The 24,440-nt window shown below is 41.1% G+C and overlaps 3 protein-coding genes across 8 annotated transcripts; all 3 read left to right on the top strand.

Moving 5' to 3' along the window:
• The first annotated feature begins 566 nt into the window (after positions 1-566).
• Positions 567-10,613, top strand: LOC115675014 (DNA repair protein RAD5A). 5 transcript variants are annotated; one of them, XM_056313292.1, is made up of 20 exons: positions 568-1,364; positions 1,499-1,632; positions 1,831-1,966; positions 2,085-2,138; positions 2,212-2,358; positions 2,448-2,608; positions 2,686-2,770; positions 2,852-3,118; positions 3,256-3,402; positions 3,498-3,653; positions 3,863-3,930; positions 5,099-5,221; positions 5,308-5,407; positions 5,769-5,881; positions 7,197-7,475; positions 7,611-7,811; positions 8,514-8,607; positions 8,738-8,809; positions 9,335-9,433; positions 9,933-10,613. In XM_056313292.1, exons 1-20 carry the CDS (start codon positions 810-812, stop codon positions 10,053-10,055), a joined length of 3,114 nt encoding a protein of 1,037 aa, XP_056169267.1. In that variant the 5' UTR covers positions 568-809; the 3' UTR covers positions 10,056-10,613. The 5 variants fall into 5 exon arrangements, with proteins under 5 accessions (XP_056169268.1, XP_056169269.1, XP_056169270.1 ...); XM_030597600.2 differs by having other exon boundaries at positions 569-1,364; positions 2,448-2,599; XM_056313293.1 differs by lacking the exons at positions 5,308-5,407; positions 5,769-5,881 and having other exon boundaries at positions 567-1,364.
• Positions 10,614-11,353: 740 nt separating this feature from the next.
• LOC115675045 (uncharacterized protein C227.17c) lies at positions 11,354-14,068 on the top strand. Its single transcript, XM_030597643.2, has 3 exons — positions 11,354-11,539; positions 11,744-11,862; positions 13,647-14,068. The coding sequence occupies exons 1-3, from the start codon at positions 11,449-11,451 to the stop codon at positions 13,758-13,760; spliced, it is 324 nt and encodes a 107-aa protein (XP_030453503.1). The 5' UTR covers positions 11,354-11,448; the 3' UTR covers positions 13,761-14,068.
• Positions 14,069-15,647: 1,579 nt separating this feature from the next.
• On the top strand, positions 15,648-19,150 carry LOC115675029 (AT-hook motif nuclear-localized protein 9-like). Of its 2 annotated transcripts, XM_030597625.2 has the most exons (6): positions 15,648-15,887; positions 16,127-16,475; positions 16,603-16,670; positions 16,764-16,895; positions 17,699-17,863; positions 18,514-19,150. In XM_030597625.2, the coding sequence occupies exons 2-6, from the start codon at positions 16,157-16,159 to the stop codon at positions 18,859-18,861; spliced, it is 1,032 nt and encodes a 343-aa protein (XP_030453485.1). In that variant the 5' UTR covers positions 15,648-15,887; positions 16,127-16,156; the 3' UTR covers positions 18,862-19,150. The 2 variants fall into 2 exon arrangements, with proteins under 2 accessions (XP_030453485.1, XP_030453491.1); XM_030597631.2 differs by lacking the exons at positions 15,648-15,887; positions 17,699-17,863 and having other exon boundaries at positions 15,930-16,475.
• The last annotated feature ends 5,290 nt before the right edge of the window (positions 19,151-24,440 follow it).

The raw sequence follows: 24,440 nt of genomic DNA, 5'->3' as shown, positions 1-24,440 counted from the left end.
AGGACTTATTTGCACTTTTTTAAAGTTTTATGACTTAAGTGCACTTTCGTGACAAGTTTTAGGACTTGTTTGCACTTTTTGAAAGTTTTAGGACTCAATTATACTTTTATGAAAAGTTTTAGGACTTCTAAGGCATATATCCCAAGAATCAATGAAGAAAGCCATGCGCGCAATTATGTCCATATGTGAATGAGTTCAGAAGTTTTACGATTTAAATGTAATATTCGAAAGTTTTGGGGCTGAAGTGCACAATTAACATTATTGCAGTCTGAGTTCTTGTGAGGTATATTAGCTTTTCGAGACGTTGCCAAGAAGCTATCGAACCTTCGGCTCGAAGCATCCAGGTTTCTTTAAGACTTTAACCAAAGGCAATTTGTATTTAATCCTGAGCCGTTTAGATCAAACGCCCTTTGCAAATTCCTCAAAAGCCCATTTTCCAAAACCGAATCAAAAGCGGCGTCGATGGTCCCTACGATCGCTACCGTGAGCCGTTCCGCATTGAACCACGCTCTCTCTCGTGGCGGGAAGGGCGAAGCGAAAGTGTCGAGTGTCCTGTGCCCCCCTTCCTCGCGCACTCTTTTCTCGCTTTCGCTTCCGACTTCAACCCCGGCCCGCCATTTTCAACGCCTCCCGCCTCTCATCGCTGTCGATGCAAACACGGTCCCTTCGAAAATTCCTTAAACTTCTCGGATTCCGGACCTGCGAATTCCTCGCTTGATCCGAAGGATCCTCGCTCCGTCCCTCGATCGGCGGGTTCGATTCGCCCGAGATTGCGATTAGGGCTCGGGGTTGGTGCTCGCGTCCGCCGGATGGGGAGCAAGGCGACGGACGAACTGCTGTCGACCGTCCGGTCCGTCGTCGGCGCCGATTTCTCGGACATGGACATAATCCGAGCCCTGCACCTGGCCAGCAACGACGCCACGAGGGCCATCAACATAATCTTCGACACCCCCAATTTCAAGACGAGGGAGCGGCCTCTGCCCCGGAGGAATCCCGGGGTCGCGAATCGCAACTCGGGCTCCAGGAGCGGCGGCGTGATCTCGAAAGGGAGGCCGGACGAAGGAGGTCGCGGGCTGGATGGTCCGGGCGGCGGGGCGACGGATGGAGCGGTTTTGAGAGAGGATGTTGAAGATGGCAGAGAATCATCAGGGGCGGCGGAGAGCGAGTGGTGGTTGGTCGGGTGCGGCGAAGTTGCTGGGCTCTCCACCTGCAAGGGGAGAAGAGTGAAGCCTGGGGATAAGCTGACTTTTACATTTCCGCCGAAGCAGAGTGCCGCGTCGCCTTCGCCGGGAAAATTTGGTAAAGGACGGAGCGCTGCAGCTTGTTCGGAGATTGTGAGGTTTTCGACGAAGGAATGCGGAGAGGTGTGTTCCGTTCCATTCAACTTCAAATTCGAAAAGTTATAGTGGCCTTTTTCTTTCCGGGGGAAGGGGGGGGGGGGGTGTTTCTGTTGATTTTTGGTTCTCACTGCTGAGCTTTTTGATGGCAATGTTGGCAGCTTGGTCGAATTCCGAATGAGTGGGCTCGGTGTCTCGTGCCGCTAGTGAGAGATCAGAAGGTGAAGATCGAGGGATGGTGCAAGTCTGCTCCCGAAATGTTGGGCATCATGGACTCGATTTCGATATCAATAAGGTAATGTCAACTGGTGACTGGCGAGTTGTGATTTGCATGTGTCTCTTTATGAATTCATGGGTCCTATCCATTACAGCCAGACACACCATTAGCCCACTGTTGCAACTCTTTAAACAAGATGATACTCTGTTTTAGTCCTTGCATTGCCTGAATGCTGCATGTAACAGTTGATGATGATGGATCTTTGCTTTTACCCAGTGTGTACATCAATAGTTCTATGTTCCACGAGCAAAAGCAGGCCTCGCTCAAGGCAGCTAGTAATGTTGCTGATGAATCTGTGGTACATCCCTTCCCAAATCTGTTCCGATTGCTGGGCCTAGCACCATTCAAGAAGGTGTGATTTTCTCCATACAATTTCGAAGCTGTAGTTGTTTAATGCAATTTGGTGATTTTTTTGCACTTCTCCATATATTTGTATAAGTTTATTGGCATCTTTGTCTCTTGCTAAGTAGGCTGAGTTGACTCCCAATGATATGTTCCCAAGGAAACGGCCCTTAGAATCAAAGGTATATGGATAATATTTTCCTCTCTGTACATCATTTTAAAAAATTCAACAACTAAAGAATTAAATTTGAACAGCTTAGCTCTGGTCTTCCAATCCCTTTGTCACGACCTAATAAGTCTCATAATCCATGTCAAAACGGAGATGAAGCTGAAAATGAGGAGCCCATATCAGATTCTGATGTCGACAGGATAGTTGGTGTCGGAGATAATCTTGATTTGGAGGTACCAAATCCATTTTGTTATTTTTTCATCTACGTTGTGTTACAGTTAGCAGCATTGAGTCACAGTTACTTCTCAATGTAATACTGCAGGAGATGGATCCTCCATGTACACTTCACTGTGAACTTCGTCCATATCAGAAGCAGGCTCTTCACTGGATGGTCCAACGGGAGAAGGGACGCTGCATGGATGAGGCGGCGACTACACTTCATCCATGCTGGGAGGCATATCGTTTGGCAGACAAGTATGGCATGTTTGTACTACTTTTGGTATTTTTTTTTTTCCATTTGTTTGCTTAGAGTTGGTTCACTGATGATTTTTTCTTTTCAGGAGGGATCTTGTTGTTTATTTGAATGCGTTCTCAGGGGATGCTACGATAGAATTCCCAAGCATGCTACAAATGGCTCGAGGAGGAGTATGTAATTGAGACATTACTACTTTAAGTTAGGTTTATGTCGTAACATCCTATTTATTGAATTTATGATTCTTGTTGAAGATTCTGGCAGATGCTATGGGTCTTGGGAAGACCATCATGACTATAGCTCTCCTCCTCACTCATAAGGGAATAGGTGAATCTTTGGGCAGTCAGAACATAACTCAACCGCTTAATGAAGGTGCTGAAACTGCAAACACGTTAGAGCAGTCTCCAAATCCATCCAAGAGGGAAATCAAGTTCTCGGGCTTCAACAAGTTGATGAAGCAGAGGATGTTGAATGGTGGCTGTCTGATTGTATGTCCAATGACTTTGCTAGGCCAGTGGAAGGTACGCGTAATACAATAAGCTATTGCTAAGGTTGCTTTTGTTTGTTGGAGAAGGTTGTATTATGTTTATGTCAAGATTTACATACCTGGGTGGATTTGTATTCGCAAGTTACCAGATCCATAGAATTGTTTTGACAGGCCGAGATTGAAACTCATGTGCAACCTGGGTCTCTCTCTGTATATGTTCATTATGGACAAAGTCGACCAAAGGATGCAAAGCTCTTAGCACAAAGTGACGTTGTAGTCACTACATATGGTGTTTTAGGCTCTGAATATTCTGGAGAGGTAGCTTAAAGACCTCTCTCTCTCCCTCTCTCTCTCTCTCTCTATCTAGATATAAGCAGGTGACTTATGTTTCTGTACAATTGATTACTTTGCAGAATTCTGGGGAGAGTGGGGTGCTTTTCTCAGTTCAGTGGTTCAGAGTGGTTCTTGATGAGGCACATACTATAAAATCCTCAAAGAGCCAAATTTCTATGGCTGCTGCTGCCTTAGTTGCCAATTGCCGGTGGTGTCTGACTGGTACCCCCATTCAGGTGAACTTTTGCATTTAAGTGTATGGAGATCCAAATGTATATGGATTTGCAAGAATTAGGCAAACAAATACTTCTGAGATGTGCTGGCTTTAGCTTTGCCCCTTTTTCTCTGCTGTACTTCGAAGTCATGTTTCAAGACAAGAAAAACTATTATGCATTTTTATCTGATATATTGTTGGGCCTCGGCGTGTGTACTTTTTCTGTCACAGAACAGTCTTGAGGACATCTACAGTCTTCTTCGGTTTCTGAGAGTGGAGCCTTGGGCCAACTGGGCGTGGTAAGCCTTGTACATTTTTCCCACTTTTCTTTACGTAATTTGATGCTTAGAGTGTCCATTTACGAAGAGAAGTCTTATTAAATTTGATATATGAGGGAGTGCCTTTAGAATTACAAGCTGTCATTTCCAAGAAGCCTCTTCATATGTAAAAATCATTCAATGTTCCATTTTTGATGTACTGCTGAACATTGGAAAGTGTAAGTATGACGATGTAATAAGCTTGGGCAATTATGAATTAACCGATTGCTTGAAGCTCATTTTCTCTTGAAGAAGAGCTCATGTTGTAATGAAACCTTTGCTGATTAATATAACAGGTACGTTGAGAGTGGATGACATGTCTCAGTTAATTTTGCATAGTTTGAATTAATAGCCGAGATCTTGCTCAGATCATTTTTCGAGCTTGTGCACAAGAATCAGTAAAAGCTACGGAATGTCAGATTAAGCAGCCTGTGACTCACTACTCATCATGATATTGGTCTACCTTTTATTGGCGTGTTCAGTTCTTGAACTTATTGTGGCACCAATAATGCAGATTTTTCTCATCAACCTTTATACTCTCAGAACTTGCTAGGATAAGTTGAATTTTTATAGGCTCAAGGGTTGGCATTGAGTTCAGCGGATGAGAAAGATATCATTGATATGCCAAAGGCCATTTTTTTTCTCTGATTTATTGTGATCATAATTCATCAACTTCTTCTCTTGAGTTTTTGTTTTATGGTGCATTTGTACAGAAGGTCCCTTTTCAGAAATATGATGACAGATACTTGGAAACTGAGAATTTGCGCTAATAATCAATTTTGTCCTTTTTAGTGGGGCATGCAGTATTCAATTGCTGTTTAATGTTTGGGTCATGGCCACTCTGGTTAAGGATATTCCAATTAGGTTCCATTTTGGTAAGAGAGCTGTATTGATGGTGGCTTTTGAGTTGTCATGGCACTGATATGCTTTTGGTGTGTATTCTCAGGACCTTGTGTTTCTGATGCTTTCTAGGAATCCTCAGAAATAATTCTAATAGTTTAAAGACTGAGGATCTTTTAGAGATTCTAACCTCTATTTTTGATTTCATGGAATGTTGTGAATCTTCCTTTGTTACTTTATCAATGAATTTTCCTTTTAAGATATAGTTACAGTGTTCCTTTAAATGTATGATCCATAAACCTTTATCTAGGTGGAATAAACTCATCCAAAGACCATTTGAGGAAGGGGACGAGAGGGGCTTGAAACTGGTGCAAACAATCTTAAAGCCGATTATGCTGAGAAGAACAAAGTTAACCACAGATCGAGAAGGAAGGTGAGCAGAATGATAGAGGACATGCCAGTACTTGGTCTCTTCCTTCTGTTTAATTCGAATCTAGATTTTAATTTGTGCAACTGCAGGCCTATTCTAGTTCTTCCTCCAGCTGATGTTAAGATCATTTATTGTGAATTGAGCGAAGCTGAAAAGGACTTCTACGAAGCACTTTTTAAAAAATCGAAGGTTTGTGTCCCCATCGGCAGTTTTATGGAAGATAAATTTCCGTTTAGACTCTGTATGTTTTGTAGAAAATCAATAATTTGGAAAATGTTTCTCTAATTGTGATCATCTATATCTTTTAGCAAAATGAGTTGACAGAAAATGTTTTCATTATCAGCAAAATTGTTTAGGCGTTGATTGTTGTTAATAATGGAAATATATTTCATTGACTCATTTTCTTAAGCGAAGAAAATGATTATAGTTTGGAAAATATTTTTCAAATTGTTGATTTATGTGAATCAAACGGAACATAGTTTCTTATTATTATTCTCATTATGAATAGGCACTATTATTCCCATTTTGATTAAGCATTTAATTTCTCTAGGTCAAGTTTGATCAATTTGTTGAGCAAGGCCGGGTTCTTCACAATTATGCTTCGATATTGGAGTTACTTTTACGTCTTCGCCAATGTTGTGATCACCCATTTCTTGTGATGAGGTGTGGTATCTTTATGTGTTCGTCCTTACTATTATGTATAGTTGCATTGCCTCTGTATGATGATCACTTCATGGAAGTGAGGTGGTGTATGCTATTGTATAACACCGGGAAGATTGTTATGAAATTGGTAAATTCAAAAGGTCTTTTTGAACAGAAATATGATCCGGATATTTCTCTGTGTCTGTATAGACACGGAAATATTATCCCAAACTCTGCGGTAGTGGTCTTATCAGAAACTAAAATGATGAGAAGTGCTGCTAAATTCCATATGTTTAGCATCTACCCACTCTTGGAATCTGCTTTTCTCATTTGCTTTCTACTCCATGTTCCATATCTTAACTATTAGCTTTTTTGTGAGAAACGGAATACATTAACTCATACAAAATACACTCTTGTTTTGGCAGAGCTAAACATAAACCTCCTTGTGTGCTTGTGAAGGTGTCGTTTTCTTCCTAGATATATCTTCTTCCATAAAAAGATACACTAACTAGTAATATGAAAAGCGTCAACGGTCAAGAAAATGGATACTTTCATTGAGCAACATATTCGTTGATTTTTTGTTCTTATTCTTATTATTGTTGTTGTTTTTATTAAGTAGGAACTGTGTTGCATGATAATTCTTTGTCTTGTTTATGTTGGACTCTACACCTTTTCATCACATAACCTTCTTTTTACATTTTTAAACTGTCATAATTTTATTTTAGAAAACATAGATTGGGAAAAAGAAGAAACGAGTGAAACTTACTCCTTACAGTTATAGTTTTTGTTAGAAAGTCAAACCCAAAAGCTTAAGCAAACATGAATATAAAGAGTATTTAAAACCCGTTGTCAATCGATGTGAGATAATACTTTAGCACCCCCATTCACGTGCAAGCCGGATTACGAGCAGCACATGAAATTTTGACATCGCACATTCACATGGAATTTTTACCACGCACATTTGTGAAAGGGATAGCATTGGCTCTAATATCATGTTAGAAAGTCCAACCCAAAAGCTTAAGCTATTAGGTGGAGGGAGACCACATGAATATAAAGAGCATTTAGGACCCGTTGTTAATCGATGTGGGATAATATTTCAGCAGTTCTATCCATGAATATGGAATAGGGTGGGAAAACAATGCTTCCTGTGTAGGTTTCTTTCCTCTGATTGTTGTTTCAGAACATCTAATTGCTGGATGGCACTGCTGAAATTGTGATTTCTGAGAGTATTCTTTTCATTGCATTATTATGCGTTCTATCTGTGTTACATCTAGTTCTATATATTAGGAAGCTCTCATCGTGTTAATGCTTAGTGATTTGTGGCTTGTCTCTCCAGTCGAGGGGATACACAGGAATATGCTGACCTGAATAAGCTAGCGAGACGTTTCTTAAAAGGAAGTCTGAGTGTCCTGGATGAGGGGAACAGTAATGCACCATCGCGGGCTTATGTTCAAGAGGTCATGGAAGAGCTCCGCAAGGGGGAAGTAGGAGAATGCCCGATATGTCTTGAAGCCTTTGAAGATGCAGTTCTAACATCTTGTGCTCACCGCTTATGCAGAGAGTGTCTTTTGGCAAGTTGGCGTAATTCAAATTCTGGTTTATGTCCTGTTTGTAGGTATTTTGGGAAAGCTCACGCAATTTATAGAAGTCTAATCATCATTTTTTCATTCCTCCTTAGAGTCTTGTCCCATTTTAAATCTGCGTTTTGAGGTACGTCAGTAAGTATTGTGATCTTTGTTGTACTTTGCAGGAAAACTATCACTAGACAAGATTTGATCACGGCACCAACTGAAAGTCGTTTTCAAGTTGACATTGAGAAAAACTGGGTTGAATCATCCAAAGTTTCTGCTCTCTTGCATGAACTTGAGAACCTTCGGTCTTCAGGCTCAAAGAGCATTGTTTTCAGCCAATGGACTGCCTTTTTGGACCTTTTGCAGATTCCTCTTTCTCGGTAGGATTTGCAACAGCAATTTTCATGAGTACCTTAGTATCTCATTAAGAGGGATGTATAGTTGGTTTGGATCCAAAATTTCCAAGTCATCCAAACCTCTTTTTTCCTCACTTTACGAAGTAGCAAATATGAACCACTATTTAATGTGCACTTCTGCTCCTGGCTAGGTCCTGCAGCTTTTGTAAACGGCTTACGTGTATGTGCTGAAATGCTTTCTGTAGATGAGCATGATGCCTTTTATTTTTGTTGCTCTATGCTTTATGCCTGACATAACGTTGTGTTGTCTATATGCAAGCAGTTTTTTTAGGTTATCTATATAGATACAAACTAAAAGAGTTGTGAATATCCTAAGGCTATAAACAATTAAGGGTGCATTTGTTTCGTGGAAAATGAATAATTTGAAAAATATTATTCTAAAAGTGATTGCTTATATCGTTACAAAATGAATGAAAGAAAAATATTTTCACCGTTTACAAAAATGTTTAGACATAAGTACTTATCGATAATGAAAAAAAGTTTCACAGGCTATTTAATTCAAACGATGCAGGCAATTATTTATAGGAAAATGTTTTCCAAATCATTCATTTTCTGCAAAAGAAATAGAGCCTAAGTGCCAGTGATTTTTTCTGCATTTACATAGTTGTCAATTTTCTTTATGGTTCTCTCTAGCTTGTCATCTGAATATTCACCAATTTTTTGCAGAAATAAGTTTCCATTTGTTCGTCTGGATGGGTCTCTCAGTCAGCAACAGCGTGAAAATGTGATTAAACGGTTTTCAGAGGACAATGATATTCGGGTTAGCATAGATAGTTTTGTCCTTTGGTTTCTTCTTTTTACTTTCTTTATATTTTAACTTTTGTTTTGCTGGTGTTTGGGGGATGATTTGTTTTGGCTGATAGATTTCCATGGATGATCTATTTGCTTAGGTCTTACTGATGTCATTGAAGGCTGGTGGGGTGGGAGTAAATTTGATAGCTGCTTCCAATGCTTTTGTCCTGGTAAGCTGGTACTATTTGGATTAGTTGGATCAAATGTGTTGCCTCTTGTTATCTTACTGGAGTATAAGCTGCTATCTTCAATAAAGTATAACTTTATGATCTGATTTCAGCTTACGTTACTGATGATAAATTCAAAGAGTACGGAAAGATGCTTTCGGGAAATATTTAGGATCAATATTGCCTTGTTCGGATAAGAATAGTAAATGTAAGATACATTTTAATATCAGGAAAAAGGCAATAGGGAATGTGGCTCTATTCAAGATTATAATAGCACAGGGATAGTGCTCATGTAGAAGAACCGGAACGTTTGAGCTAACTTTTGTGCTCCATCTAACCGGCATCCACTCTCAATGCATTGGGGGCTTTCCTTGGATGAAGTTCTGTTATGCGTTGCATTGCTTGCAGTAATCTCCAAATTTAATATTCTTGCAGAAGCTTGAAAAGTTTTAGGCAAATGTTTTCATAAGGTCTTAAAGAAGAAAATTTGTTAATACAGTATTCACGTTGTCCTAAAATATTCTGCAGGATCCATGGTGGAATCCAGCAGTGGAGGAACAAGCTGTCATGCGCATTCATCGTATTGGGCAAACAAAAAGTGTGATGATCAAACGGTTCATTGTGAAGGTTTTCCCTATTTCCTTAGACTGAGTAGTTGTATGGATGGGATTTATCCTTTTTGGCTCTAATGGCTCCAGCAGCAGAAATCTCTAAGTTTTGGGGGTTGAAATTAGGTGTTGTCAAGGTGACTTATCATGTCTGGCCAAGAAAAAGATGACTATCATGTGAATGATGTTCGTTCATGTGGTGGGTAACTGGGTTCATTTCTTTTATTGGTTGAAGAATTTTTTGATGATCTCATGGTTCACATCCATGAGTGTGGCGTTTGACTTGTGCACTGTTACCAGTAACGCACTTAGATTTATGCCCATTTCCTTCTATTTTGGCATTTTTTAAGATGATTTTGCTTGTTACCAGGTGCATTATTTACATACTTGCATGAGGCGGCTATTTCTCTGATAAAGTCCTTACTATGTCTGTGATTGTTATCCATTACTGTGTTTTCTCCTCTTTGACTGTTTCGTGTTTTTAGAGCCTTACAATTGTTGACATCTGCAAATGGCAGGGAACGGTTGAGGAGAGGATGGAAGCAGTGCAAGCACGCAAACAGCGAATTATATCCGGTGCTTTGACGGATCAAGAAGTTCGCACGGCACGTATAGAGGAGCTGAAGATGCTTTTCACATAGTCCTCACAAAATTCCCATTCTAGTGATTTTTTTGAGATGACTTGGAGCTAGAAAGCCATGAAGATCCAGATTTCTCAGAAACCAGCATAGTAAAAGAATCCTCGCTTTGCTTTGCTGTGAAAGAAGTTGGGCTATCTAGGCTCGCTAATTCTAGATTTATCAGGCTCCGGTTGGAGGCAAGTCTGATAAGGTCATTCGGGGCCATGGATGTTTCATAAGTTAATGGAGAGGAAATCAGAGCAGGCTTTGATGCAATTGGTTTTTCATGGATATTTGGGGGGTTCCGGTTCCCGTTCTTGGTAGGACTGAACTCGAGAACAGTTGTATGGGAGCGAGACGTGGGAAAACGTTGAAATGAAGGGTCGGGTGGATTTTGTATGTTCCAATATAGCTTCATTTCGACAGAATCAACATATTGCGATTCGTCGTCGAAATAATTGCATTATTTTCTCGAAAGTCGAATGTAAAACATGTTGTCTTGGTGCCTCGGCTTTGTACAGGCTTAAGCATATGATATGCGCAAGCTTATCTCAGTAAGACGATCGTATGGTGTTATAACGGTTTTGCTGCCGGACCTCGTTGATGAGTAGAATGGTGTGGATGTAGCAAGAGGCTACTGCATTAAAATTTGGAAATCCTGTTAATCCTTGTATTTTTTTTTAATTATTTTTTTTTTTGCTTTTTGTAGTTTTTAACCCTTTTGCTAGATGATCAATTCAATTAGGAAGGAGAGACAATGAAATGGGAACACTGTTTTACTCTTTTGGGTTCAGTGGGCTTGTGAAATATAATGCTTGATCAAAGCAGATGTACAGGTTTGTACGGGAAAGGCGGACCTTTTGGGGCAGTTTCTTTCAATTTCTATGAATGATTTCCCCGTTAAATTTAAAATGAAATTTTTTCTTTTAAAAAAAGTTATGGAAAAATTGTACAAAAATTGTAGACTAAATGTTTATATATAAAAAACTTGATGTGTCGTGTTAAGATGTTACTCGTTATAAATCGAGGAAAAGAATGGGCTTTTAGTCGAATCAGGTCGAGTCAGTATAATCGAGTCAACATTGTTGCAAGTTTAAGCTCGACTCTAGCCAACTCGAGCACAATTCAGTATTAAGTTTGTTACTCGAGCTTAACTCAAACAGAAAAAGGCAAAAAACTTGAGTTCAATTTAACTTCAATTGATTACGGGGAATAAATGAATTCAACCTCGAACTCGGGCTTGACAACTCGAATTTCATCGCAAAAAATGCAGGATATGAAATGGAGTCCGACCCGGCATAAGCCCGGATCGGATCCGTAGGGCTTCGACGGGTCCTAAAGAGAAAATCTCCCTCGCCCTCGCGCTCCGCAATCGGCACGTGCGTAACGTCGGCCCGGTCGAGCGTCTGCGATCATGGCGTCGGCGGACGAAGAAGCCTCCTCCGCCGTCCCGCGGCGGCGCTTGTCGTGCACCACCTGCTTCAACGCTCTTTGGTTCTGCTACTGTACACTCTCTCTCTCCTTCTCTCCTCTCTCTCTCAGATGCATGTGTTGCGTGCGGCGGTTGAACGGGGAGCTCTGGGCGAAGGATCTACTTCGTCTCTGACCTTGCGTTACCTCGAATTTTTGGCCTGCGATTCCGCTGTTTCCTTTCGTCGTCTTCTTCTTCTCGCGATTTTGGTAATTCTCGGCAAATTCTGTCGCGGCAGCTCCGGTTCATCAGATGCAGCAGTACTACCGGGCGGGGGTTCTCGACAACTGCTCCGGAAAGTGGAGCGCCCTCGTCGATTGCCTGACTCTCAAGACCAAACGAGCGTCCGAGGTTCAGGTCAGTGATTGCTTCGTCTTCGCGCCGCTGCTCGCCTCATTTCATTCGCGGATAGTGCAAGTGCTTGCGGCGCGAGAAGTCCCTTTCGGTGGTTTCCGGCTTCTTTTGTTATGCCAGGAGTAGTGAAACTGATAGAAATTGGAGCTTGGAAGTGAGTTTAGGGATGAAGCATTTGGTCTTCCAAGTGAATGCCGACCGATGAAGATAATGAAATGCGGCGAAGTCGACCGAAGTCTGGAAATAATTGAGATGAAACTCGCCCTAGTCTAGAAATAGATGTAATTGTCTCAAAGAATCGAAGAAATGCTTGCATAATGTTCTCGGGAAATTGACAAAGTAGTAAAGATGATTGGATTCAAGTTAAGATAGAGGTAGGGAGAAAGAGTGAGCATTCGTGCGGAAGGGCGACAGCTCTCACAGCACATTGCTCGGGCTCGTTTAGGGTGGACATTGGACGGCATGTTCTTAGATGATTTTTCTATTATTATTGCTTTGAGATTTGCTTGTTGGTTCCTCCTCGACATGTGATGGTGAACGCTGATATTCTTCTGCGATTGCTTGTTTCATTGCCATGTTCACTAATGTTCTTGGGTCCTCATCCTCTAAAGAGTTTAAGCAGTACTTCCAATGGATCATCTTTCTATTCTTTCTTATGTTTAAATCCTCCGCCGATAGCCTTGTTATAGCTAGATAAGGATGTTGAAGAATTCCTCTGTCTTTCTTTTCTTTTTTTTCTTTCTTCTCTTTCTTCCCTGGAAGAGCTGGAAGCTGGTCGGTTTGGTGAAAGTGGCAAACATATGTGGATTTATAGCTTTAGGTTTGATGAGAAGTACTTGTACAGTCCCCCTGCTTTAATGACTTATAAAGATTTTAGAACTAGGATGATGCTAGACAGGCTCGATTCCTTTCCATTCCATCATGTTCTGTTGTACACCTTTTTGAGCTAGTTTCTTTCTCCTGTTTAAATTGGTGAACTCCTCGTTTTCTTGGGTGTTTTGGTGGAGCTTTATCTCTGGATGACGGTGAATCATCAATCGAGGAGCATGACCATAGGATTTTCCAAATACCGAGTGTCTGCTCCACTACTTTTATAAATTTGGATCGAAGCGTAGATATTTTCTTTCTCCTCTGTCATCTTTTCTAATAAAGGGATGGCCATTGAACCTTTAGTTACTTATGAAAATTCTGATATCATGTGTCACTTGGTGGACTTAGTTTTGACAGTGTGAAGAAAATCACTGCATGCACAACTGATACCCAGAGTTCTGCTAGTGTAAGGAGTAGAAATGCTCTTCTTTTTTCATGCCTTTTCTCTTTTAGGAGGATAAAAGTTTGGCGAATCCTCATTCCAAAAGAAATTGATGAATGCTCACTCATTGTGTGGACTGTAAGAGGAGGAGAACCGAGCCTCTGGGCAGGAAGTCCATACTATTTGTAGAGGTCTTACCATCTGTTCTAATGCTTCCGCTGCCAAGAGTTAGAATTGTCACCCTCGTGCATTAAAGTTTATCCTGCATATCGCAGGACAAATTTTATTTGGAAAAGTCGGGAAATTCCTCCACTTAGTTGTATCGATGTTTCCCTGCTCCTGTTATGCAACTAGCTAAAAACTGTTCTGCTGAATTATACTGTCACACCTTTTCCTTGTCACTGTGGGTTATGGTGTATTCATTTTGAGACAATTGGCTTGTTTTTATGCTGTTGAAACTAATCAGAAATTCGCTTATTAGAATTTATCCGTCTCTTTTCTACTGAAACTAATGAGGGAGTGGACTATTTCGCAGGAAATCCTGGAAACCCGCGAGAAAGCCAAGCAACATATCTGGACTTTCCGGACGCCAGAGGAAGCTTCGTCTCACTGGGAAGAGCTGTTTGGACATCTGGATGAGCCGGAATGAAAGAAGTCTGCTTCTGTTTGATGTCACCTTCGTCTTCTCAACCCCTTCTCATTCAAATGCTGGTGGTGCATTTGAAATTTTTTTGCGAAATTGAATTTATTCATAATGTTGAGGGAAAATAAAGATGCCGACGGCTAAGAGCCAAATCATGGATAGACAACTATGAGTCTGGCCAGGGACTCCGGAATTGTCATGGCAACTTGGTCTTTCACCATATCACTGACCAGCTATGGACTAGTATCTGTGGGTGATGGATCAGCTTTTTTGGTGGACGAGATTGACAAGAGAGAGTATCTTTCTTCCCTAAATTCACGCCTTTTTCGTGGATCTTTTGATTGCAAATGCATGCGAAGAAGTCGATAGGATATGATGGTATAGGATAATGTTGATCGTTATTTGATTATTCTATAAAAGAAGTTAGAAATATGTATTGATCCAGTTTCATTTGGTCACTCATATTTTTACTCGGCCGATGGAAGAAAATCCTAATGGCCATTTGAATCTGACTATGGGCTTGGCGGCTTGGCCGGCCTGGCCAAGCCGAAAGGCAATGGGATGGATCAGACAAGCCTAGTTTATAGGTAACGTTTCGTCATCTGGATTTTTTTTTTGTCGGATAAGATGAAGATGATATATGATAATGGGATTTATAATGTCTTATATAGTGTTTGGTAGAGGCCCGGATATAATATGGATATAGATATGCGCTTGAATCAAATCTCAATCTTTTCCTCCTCCCTCACCCGTTTCAAGTCTGAACTTCATCTTCTCCCTTCGAGATGAGCCAAGAAAATTGGCTAGTTTTTTTCAAGTCTCGACTATCTTCTCACCTTCTCATGATTCTTCCCAAGAAAATTGGCTATTTGTGTCTTTTTCGCTTTCTCAAACCTTGTCGTTTTACTTAACTTTTGCTCTATGGTAATTGGGGTGACTTTCTTAGTGTTTCTTAGCAAGGCAGTCATTAAGGTCACCGGTCACGACACGATCGCCATGACCGATGACCAGCCTAGCCTCAGATGCCTCTAGCGTTAGCCTGCTACCTACAATTTCAACGAACGTAAGGTCGCAGCTGCGACCTCTGTTTTTGGCCGCAATCGATGTCGAGCCTGAGCTCCACCCCCTCAGGTGACTTCAGCTCTACGGTCCCTTTTTTCTGGCAACCTCGGATATGAGGTCGTGAGCCTCAAATTCAAGGTCTAGAGCGTCGGACCGCGTCGATCCAACGGATTAAACGATTCTAGAGAGCGTGAGATAGAGGGGGATAATGGCTAAGCACTGCTCCGACGTCGAATGGCGGTGGAGCTTGCGGGCTGGTTCAATTAGAGGAGATGATAAGGAAGCCGTGGATGGGCATTCGTTGCTCAATGTGCTCTCTGCTCTGTCTCCTCCATCGATCAATCTTTTTGCGGTTTCACTTAGCATAAGCAAATATTGCCTTCTCCTCCTCCTCATCTATCTCTCTCCATCCTTTTTCTTGTCTTTTCATTTTTTATATTCCTTGTCCTATCCGGATATAAGTCGGAGATTATTTTATCCGGATAAATCCGGTCACCTCAAATCTTCGACAAAATATATAAGATATATGTCATCCTTTCTGAAGTTATATTCAATTTACCAAATGTAGGGCTTGGCCTGCCTAGCTCGGGCTGATCATTTCCGCAAAGACAAATTTCTTATGTAAATTGATCATCTATATAGAGGGTAGACACGTATGATCTAATATTTATATACAAATTCCTCGTTACCGAATCTGTCCCTTATTCATCTAATAAGCGACCAAATATCTCTTGTTCTTTGGCAAATGCATCTCTAATTATGAGAAATATCGAATATGGTAACAAAATCTCTCGCAATTATGAGAAATCCATCTCTAATTGCAGCTGCTCTTCTATACGTCCATCCTTTGCCAAATGCGGAATGATAGGAAACCCAACAAAAAAGGGAAAAATAAATAAAAAAAAATAATTAGATATTCCCAGGGGGGCATTTTGGGAATCCAAAATATCTGGCGCTTCGCTTGATAAACCAACCGTCCGGGCGTTTTTTTATTATCTTTAATCTCCATTACCGCACTGGTAAACCAGGATTAAGAAAACTAAATCCGTCGTCGTCAGCGGAAAAAAGCAGGTGAATTTTATTTTCTTTTATTTTATTTTCTTTTTTTTTTTCCTTTTTTTCTTTTTTTCTTTTCCCTCTTCTTTTTCTCTTCCATTTCCGGCGCGCTTTGCCAAGCTCGCTGTTCACTCCGAACGCCTTCGTTTGGCGATCGTCGTCGTCGTCGTCTTCCTCCGACGAGCGCTTTTTCCCCTTCCCCGAGCTTCGTTGACAAACGCTAGAGAAATGTCTCGCGTTGCTTCTGCTTCCAGAGCTCGCGGCGGCGCGGAGGATTCGCGTCCATGGAAGGCGGAGGCGCCGACGAGTCGCGGGTCGTGCTGCAGGCGAGCGCGGGGCTCGGCGCGGGAGGCAATGGCGGCGATGCCGGTGGGGGGAAATCGCGATCCGAAGCGGGCGCGGGGGGATCGGGTGCCGGTGTCGCCGGAGCCGCGGTCAAGAAGAAGAGAGGGAGGCCGAGGAAGTACGGAGTCGACGGAGGAGTCATGCGGCCGTCGTCATCGTCGTCGTCGTCTCGGAGCCTCGCGCCGGAGGTCTCGGTGAAGCGCGGCAGAGGGAGGCCCCGAGGTTCCTCCAGTGGGACTCTACATGTCGCTCCCGTTGGTGAGTGATCGCCAACACTAGAATCAGAAACGTCTTCGTTTCATGCGATTTGTGTGTACAAATCCGTTCGTTGTAGCGATTTGAGCATGCTTCTTTTTCTCCTGATGTTTGAACCTATTCTGTGAAGGTGGACGTCCAACGGGGGGACTTGGAGGAAGCTTCGGCGCTCAGACGGTGACCGTACATAGAGGGGAGGTGAGATATGGATGTTTCCTATGGAGTGTTCTTTTTCCTGATACCCATTGTAATGTGATGGGTCCCATCCTAAAAGATTTGCGTTGTCTTTAGGAAATTCTTGCCAAGTTATCATCTTTGATTCAACCGGACACTCATTCGCTCTCGGTGCTTTCGGCAACTGGTGCTGTCTCCAGTGCCATCGTACGCCAACCTGGGCCTCTTGGCGGTGTTTTGAGTTATGAGGTATTGTGTCGGCCGCGATTAACACTACTTTCTCAGTTCCTGATGCTGGATCATGTACCAAAATCATGAAGATCCTACATTCTGTATCTTATTGGTTAAAAGGGGACATCTGCAGCATGATATGGATTTGTCATTTAACTCCTGTGTCTTCATTTAGTGCCGATGAAAACAGAGCTTTCCATCCGCTCTTCCCTCTGTTGATTACAAATTAACCACTGGTCATCCTACATGGGCATACATAGTATGAAAGCTTGCATGAACTTCCTGCCGAGGGCTAGTTGCGTTCTGGGGGAAACGGCCAATCCTCTTGCAGTTTTTCTTCCATGAAACAACAGTTTATTTATCTCTTAATCAGCTTCTTCTGCGCGACCGCGCCCCCCACCCCCCTTTATAGCAGTTAATCATAGCATTACCTTTTCAACTGGTTGCTACCTGTGGACTTTCTTTGAACAAGAATCTACAATTTCAACCGCTTTTTTAGTATTCTAGTGTGGAATGGCAAGTTTTGAATTTGTTCTTATTGATGAAAGGTGCAGATGAGGGAAAAACTCAGAATACTTGTTACTAGAGGCATCTTTGTATCGGTTTTGGTTCTCTATAGAAGTTATTTCTTTTCAAGTTTTATGCTGAACCTTGACCAACCAAATCCTACATTAGTATGGATGAGGAACAGTAAATACTTCAGGTCGTACGGATTGGTTTCTTTGAATTACGGTAGAGATCGGTTCGGGTCCTTAAATAATAGAAAGAGCAACTGACTGCAAGGTTTAGTTCGGCTTTTTTATGTTCTCCTTGTTGTGCAGGGGTGTTTTGAAATTTTGGCCCTGAATGGCTCATTTACAATTTGGGAAGGTAGAATTTCTACGCACCCTAGACTTAGCTTGGTCAGTGTCATGCTTGCTAAGCCTGATGGTAGGGTTTTTGGCGGTGGAGTTGCTGGTCCATTGATAGCTGCTGGCCCTACTCAAGTAATGTTTTTATATTTGTCATGTAAAGTGAAATTGCCAAACTATGCGTCTTTCTCCTTTATTACATCGGTTGCACCCTATGACCCCTGGTCTTAAATGGTATCTTTCTCTAAGTTGCTCATTATAGCAAAAGCTAGATCACCGCACTAGAGTGGATGCTGACTCTCTATTGTTCTATATTGACCAATATGAGTTAGCTTAACTCTTAGGGTCCATTTTTTTGATGAAAAATTGTTTCTGAGGAATTATTTCCCGACTTTTCGGTGTTTGGATAACATAAAACTAATCGGTCTACTAAAAACATTTTCCATGAACTGAAAACAACAAGTTTAGATTGGGGGAAAATAACTTTTCCTTCTGGCAAGAAGGAAATCATTTTCCCTAAATCATCCAAACAAATGAATAATAAGTTATTAACCATTTTTCTTGGAAATGATTTTCATGGAAAATATTTTCTTTTATCGTAAAAATTTTCAGTGAAACAAATGGAGTTTTAGCACAAGTTTGCTGACACGATCATAATGTGCAAGTACAATGTCTTCATTTAGCGCTTGCATATTGTTCAAATGTTTTTTGCGATAAGAAAATTAATTTTTCTGTTTGATCAATATTTTATAAGAGTCTGACACACTGGTTTTTTATTTCATTAGCTTGTAGTGGCCACATTTAAGCATAACGTGCCCAATGAGCTTATAAGAGTGGAGTCCACCAAATCTTATGCAAGTGCAGCTATCAGTGTCTCTGCAAATCCAAGTCATGAAGTGAGACAGCCTGAGCAAATTGCAAGGATGGCAGAAGTCAATGACTATTCTGGCAGTCTTACCTCTGTGTTACTGGAGCCAATTGACAAGGAAGCCAAGGCTACTATCACTTCTGGAAACAATGACATGAACCCTGCTTCTCTGCCCATTGATGAGCATAATCCCTTGGAACCGGTGGAGCCAATGTTAGATCGGAACATGTCTACAGACACCAAAGCTAATGTCCCTGAACTGTGAAAATATTTTTCTCAGTGTGTGTGTGTGCATGTAATGTGCTGAAGATGGCAAGTACAAGGTAATTGATTGTTACTGTTATGGTTATTATGTGCTAGGTTTTGTATATGAGACTAGTGGGACTACAAGGAAGTTTGGTTCATTTGCCATAATGGCAAGTTGAGACTGGTGGTGCATTCATTCCCACATGGTGGATTACCACAAGTTGTTATTGTTGTGTAAAGTTTCTCCCATTCTTGTTATCTATTAGATACTTTCCTTACTGTCTATAAAACTTTGCCGTTATGAATCATATTAACCTTCTATTGGACTATGAGTTGCAAACCAAAAGCACGTATTCTGCTTTTCACATATTGCCTGATTTTATCTTGCCTTTGTCCATATGGAATTTTCTTTTATCTGTTTATGGTCCAATCTGATGGATTTGAATTAGCCTCAGCAAAATTATTGATCCAGGAACTTTCTGCAATCACTAGGTTAATTTGTGATGTTGTCGCTATGCTAGACTTGAAGGCCAGCGAAAGCCATTGTCTTGACTCTTGACCATAAACTTTGGATGGCGATTCCTTTCTATCTGCTATGGAGAACACAGCCTTCCGTGATTCTCCAGACGAAAATAATTTAAATGTCCACTAGTGTCATGGCATTTTGCCTAAAAAAGTGAAAACATTGGTGGGGTATGTGAATTGTAGTTTTGCGTACTTCCACAATAAATTGAATCCGTTGTTGTCTATGTTTCTCTTTATAGAAGGAATTCGCCTTTTGCATCATCAGTTATACTCTTTTACCGGGGGAAAGTTATTAGCCTAGAACGGATTGAGCTCATGGCTTTACCTCACTTCATACTTCAGAGGTACTTTATCTTGTTTTAATCTGGTTCCGGGACTCATAGGTTTCAGCAGATTGATGGTTTATGTTCTTGCTTTTGACCCTCACATGCCACTTATCTGTGTACACACACTACACTGTATGCTCATCATGGTAATGGTATGGTACTTTTTCTATGCGGTCCTGCTTGTCTTTCTTTCTGTGCATATTCGTTCCCATGGCCTACCACAATTAATGTGATTATTGAAGCGAGTCGATCTGGAAAGATTGATGCGTGCTTTTTATCTTTATCCATGGGAGTGAGACCAAAATGGGGGATGCATGCCATATTTGTGATTGCATTGTACTTCTGTGTCTAGCAGAGGAATCGGAACTTAATCATGTGCTATTTAGCATAGCTCCAAACTGTCGATAATAATTCCAGGTTCAAATCAGAGAGTCCAACCATACTTTTGCTGCGTGTCTCATGGTGTTCCTCTTTAAGTGGTATGAATGTTTACCATTTACATTATCTCAGACAATCATACCATCACGAAGCAGAGAGTAAGTGTCGAAGCAAACTTTAGATGTGCCTTTTGGACTAGCCCTTCGGAATTACTTTTGGAATGAATTTGAGGTACACCCGGTAGTTTTTATATCCTTCCGCTATTGTTGAAGTGAGATTTACATATGGAAAAAGTGCCTGCACGTACCAGAAAATGTCAAATGTGCAGCGAAAAGGGGTTTCTATGCTCCTTACGACGGTGGTGAAGACAGAGTTTCTCTATAAACAAGTGATCTCCCAGGTACTAGACCTCTCTCCATTCAGTACGAGGAAGGATGGACAGGCTTTTTAGTTTGAAACACATCTATAGAATCATATCAAAACCTTCTCTCTTCTGGTATACTAATTTCGAGTCACTCTTTGAACCTACACAAGCCCACTTCAATGGCGTTCTAAAGCAATCTCCAGATTTTCTATATTGCCATCTATCTTTTGATGTCAGCAATAGTCCTCTTTATCAGTCTTCTTCATATTCAACTCAATCCTCTTTATTTAGCACCAAATCCGACTTGACTATCACAAACTTCTTTTCGTAAATAAGTTTAGATTTCTTTGCACGATGCTGCTTCCACGTGAAGATTGTAGAATCTGCAAATAATGCTTTTCATACTTTGCAACTCGATGTCGGATGATTTATAAAAAATAAATGCGGATGTTGGGGGAAGAAAGAGACATTTCTACAAAGCGACAGGCTAAATAAGCCTTCGCACCATGAGACATAAAACATTTATCATTGGGGCGTATTGTCTGCATAATGTTTGATGGAAAAAGGAGCGAAGATTTTAAGCATCTGCTTTACGTGCGAAAGAAGGATTAAACCCCCCATTAAAGCCATATTTGCCGAAACAAGTCAAGCTCTTGCGACCATATACCCAGAAAATGCATATTTTAGAGGACAAAATACATTATACAACGTCAAAAGACTCAAAGGGGGATCTATATGGCCCATATAATCATGGTTTTTGCAAGGTTTACGAGCGGGGTTTGTGGCGAGACGACGTCAGCAGATTGACAAATAGCGTAATATATGTAATCTTTAGAAAGCAATTTGCATGTGGGCACACCATAAATTAAGGGTTAAAGACTCCTTCGTCGAGCATTGATTTTCATATTGTTTTGAGACAACGTAAGGTGGGAGTGTCGGCAGAAGCAGGCTTCTTTTGGGTAAAAAGGACAAGTATAGGAAGCTTGAGGAAGGAAAAAAGATGCAGAAAATGTCAGTAATCAGGAGCGCTTCCTTTTGAGCTCCGGGAGTGGTTTGCCTCCTCGGTCCAATGGCATACTGTAGTAGCGTAGTAAAGGCATAGGATATCTATATATACATTGTAAAGATATCAATGAGATTGACTTCATAAGTTTGTCGCCCGGTTAAACAAAAATCTCCGAAAGCATACTCGGTTTTTCATCATTGCACAGACAAATCAATTAAGGGAATCGAGTTTCCCCCACTTGACATGAGATTGACGATACTTGTGTTAGAAGACAATGAACGTATCATAACCTACATAATTTTCTGGAATTCTGTGGATGTTGACGATTCCACTCACAATTGATCCAATTGTGCAAAGTTGAACAAGCCTTTGGGATTTTATCAAATCTTACTAGCTTTGTTTTGTACCCTTGAGCTTGGTGCTTTCCTTGGCTTGTGCCACTTTTTGTCAATTGTTTTTCCCTCCAGTTGGCGGAAGAGAACATCAGCTCAGTGGTCTGGTGCGAGTGTCGGTGCACACGTTGCCCTTGTGGTAGCGGACTTTAACACTAGTTTTAGAGCGTGAATTGCAGTCACAGCTTTGATTGGTCCATTTGTTAGACAGCATGGACATATACTGTCCATGACATCTCTTGTAGGTCTCTAAAAGGAGGAAGATAGCATCTCTCCCTCTCTCTCTCTCTCTCTCTCTCTCTCTCTCACCCACCCACAAGCCCTAAAAGATATTATCAATCTTGTATTCTTGTTTCATAATCTGTCAAACATTTTTCCCCCTTCCACGAAATAAGAGGGTTAGACTTAAATAAGTCCTTAAAAGGCTTTATCTCGGTTCTCGTTCAAATCTCGAAATCAACAGGATGTAAAACACTAGTGGGTATTCTTTCTCTCTGGAAAAGACAAAGATATATTCGGAATTGGGAGTGCGAGCCGTGCAGGCACCGGTGCGTTAAAATAAAAAATGCATATGTGGAGTTTGCCCCGCAGGATGGAGACAAGCCGTGGGGGTCCTTGTAGGAGCGAGAGCTTCATTTCTTTGGTGAGGTTAAACCTTAACCAAACACCAAGGATCCAAGAGAAGCCTTACACTCATGTTGCAGTATGAGTATGCTGTCAACCTTGAACACAGAAGTTCCAAATGAGGGGGTTGTTAGCTTGTTAATTGTGAATCTATTGCATCAAGCATCATCAATTTTTTTTTTAAAGTGACATAACTTATTCGCTTATTCTATTAAACCAGAGAGATTATAAATGTGATGTTTGAACACCACCTTGCGATTGACTCCAAAAAATATTCATAGTCACATCAGTACCACAATATGATAATATGATCACTAGCATATATATAGTATACCAAATAATTGCAATATTGACAAATCGGCACCTAGATTTGAATTATGCCCTAATTGACTTGTCCACATTCAAAACGTCCTTTTGTCTCAACAGCTCAAAATGTGGATTGGCTGCATCATGATTTCGCAGGTCGAAGGAGAAAAATCAGTGGAAAAAAAACGAGAAAAATAAGATGTGATTCATGCACGCATGATGGCACCTAGATGTAGTATCTTTATTTATCAATTATTAGGAACATAATCTAGAACCTGCTCAAACATGTTCGCACGCTGCAATCGAACTTTTCGATAGTTATATTTAATGTCATATTTTCTTTGGTTAGTTGTGGAAAAAGCATGAATTTGCCTCCATGATTTTGGAAAGGATTGTAAGCTTTCCCCTCTCAAGGTATTTATCTACTTGGGAGGAAAAGAAAATGTGTGGCTTTATGTTGAAAAACTGATGGCTAAGTCTTGACTGGGAGGTATTTTTCACATTGGCTATGTATCGCGGGCCATAAGACGTGAAGAATGGGGGTCAATCGAGGGTTGTTGAGGACGCCAGAGAAGCTCTGTCGGGGCTAGTGTGACGCCGGCGAGATTTGGCCGAGGGGTCTGGCAATCCCGATGAGATTTCGGGTGGGCTTGTGCTTCTCCAGACCCTATCAGATCTAGCTTGGGTCAACAACCTTAGTGGCGACTCGATTGTGAAATGTTACTGCGCCGCGAGACCCTTGACGTTTCAAATTTCGCAGCGCGACCCTGATGAGCAAGCAACCCCAACGAGCAAGCGACAATGACGAGCAATTGACCTTGTTAGATCTGGTTGGATCAACAGCGCCGGCCTAGATCTTGTAGGTGGTTGAGTGACTCCAGCATCGCGTCGCCTAGCTTCTAGTGAGACCGACATCGACGCGGCTGGCTTGCGCCGCCTATCTACATACTTCACTCTAGTTTCTGAGTAATTTCATTTTCATCTTCTCTCATTCCTGATGTTGCTTTAACGATTTCATTACAATGTGATTAATCAAAACACTGCTTGCTTCCAATGAAAACTCTTTTTGAGTGAAGTTCCTTTGCTTGGATGCAAAATGTTAAAAGCTAAAGTATAGCCAAACTCATCCCCACAGGACACTCCACTCGCTCAATAAACGTCAAAATCTTAGAGAGATGAGAAAGAATATGCTGATTCTACTTGGCACAGTTTGGTACAATCGCAGATGCACAGCTGGAAAAAGAATAATTTCGACTACCCTCCACGTAGGACTACCGACACTTGTGTTATAGGGTTCAGCATCCTAATTATTAATTAGAACAATCACTATGGCATTCAACTGCCGTACCAATATATATAGGTTGGTTTTGGCCCGAAATTATTTATATAAATTGGTTAGATCAAGGGTAACCATCAGATTTGCATTATTTTTCATTTCTTAATCAGTGCCCTAAATTTTTGTCTCCATGTGTTAGTCAACAACACGCCCGTTAATTGTTGTTGCTCATTCAATTCTCTCTCTTTTGTTCTTTGATCTGATCTGACTTAAAATGGAAAAACTATCCCCATCATCAATAAACTCAAAAAGAATGCAAAATCATTTGCTAATTTGTCGATAGGAACTAAAGAAGAGATACAAAAGTAGTTCGGATGATTCAATAATATTATTCCATTACT

The sequence above is a fragment of the Syzygium oleosum genome, unplaced genomic scaffold, assembly GCF_021117445.2.
Source record: "Syzygium oleosum isolate NSW1041296 unplaced genomic scaffold, Sole_v2.1 Sole_v2.07, whole genome shotgun sequence".
Lineage (NCBI taxonomy): Eukaryota > Viridiplantae > Streptophyta > Magnoliopsida > Myrtales > Myrtaceae > Syzygium > Syzygium oleosum.
Note: the sequence above shows the minus strand (reverse complement) of the source record. Positions and strands in the feature narration are given on the sequence as shown.

What these genes read in the sequence shown, in the direction of transcription:
- LOC115675045 (XM_030597643.2), top strand. Translation starts at nt 11,449, where the DNA reads ATGGCGTCGGCGGACGAAGAAGCCTCCTCCGCCGTCCCGCGGCGGCGC. An exon ending in CGCTCTTTGGTTCTGCTACT is followed by an intron (nt 11,540 to 11,743) that starts GTACACTCTCTC and finishes CTGTCGCGGCAG; the next exon opens with CTCCGGTTCATCAGATGCAG. An exon ending in AACGAGCGTCCGAGGTTCAG is followed by an intron (nt 11,863 to 13,646) that starts GTCAGTGATTGC and finishes ACTATTTCGCAG; the next exon opens with GAAATCCTGGAAACCCGCGA.
- LOC115675014 (XM_056313292.1), top strand. Translation starts at nt 810, where the DNA reads ATGGGGAGCAAGGCGACGGACGAACTGCTGTCGACCGTCCGGTCCGTC. An exon ending in CGACGAAGGAATGCGGAGAG is followed by an intron (nt 1,365 to 1,498) that starts GTGTGTTCCGTT and finishes CAATGTTGGCAG; the next exon opens with CTTGGTCGAATTCCGAATGA. An exon ending in TACAAATGGCTCGAGGAGGA is followed by an intron (nt 2,771 to 2,851) that starts GTATGTAATTGA and finishes TTCTTGTTGAAG; the next exon opens with ATTCTGGCAGATGCTATGGG.
- LOC115675029 (XM_030597625.2), top strand. Translation starts at nt 16,157, where the DNA reads ATGGAAGGCGGAGGCGCCGACGAGTCGCGGGTCGTGCTGCAGGCGAGC. An exon ending in TGACCGTACATAGAGGGGAG is followed by an intron (nt 16,671 to 16,763) that starts GTGAGATATGGA and finishes CGTTGTCTTTAG; the next exon opens with GAAATTCTTGCCAAGTTATC. An exon ending in TAGCTGCTGGCCCTACTCAA is followed by an intron (nt 17,864 to 18,513) that starts GTAATGTTTTTA and finishes TTATTTCATTAG; the next exon opens with CTTGTAGTGGCCACATTTAA.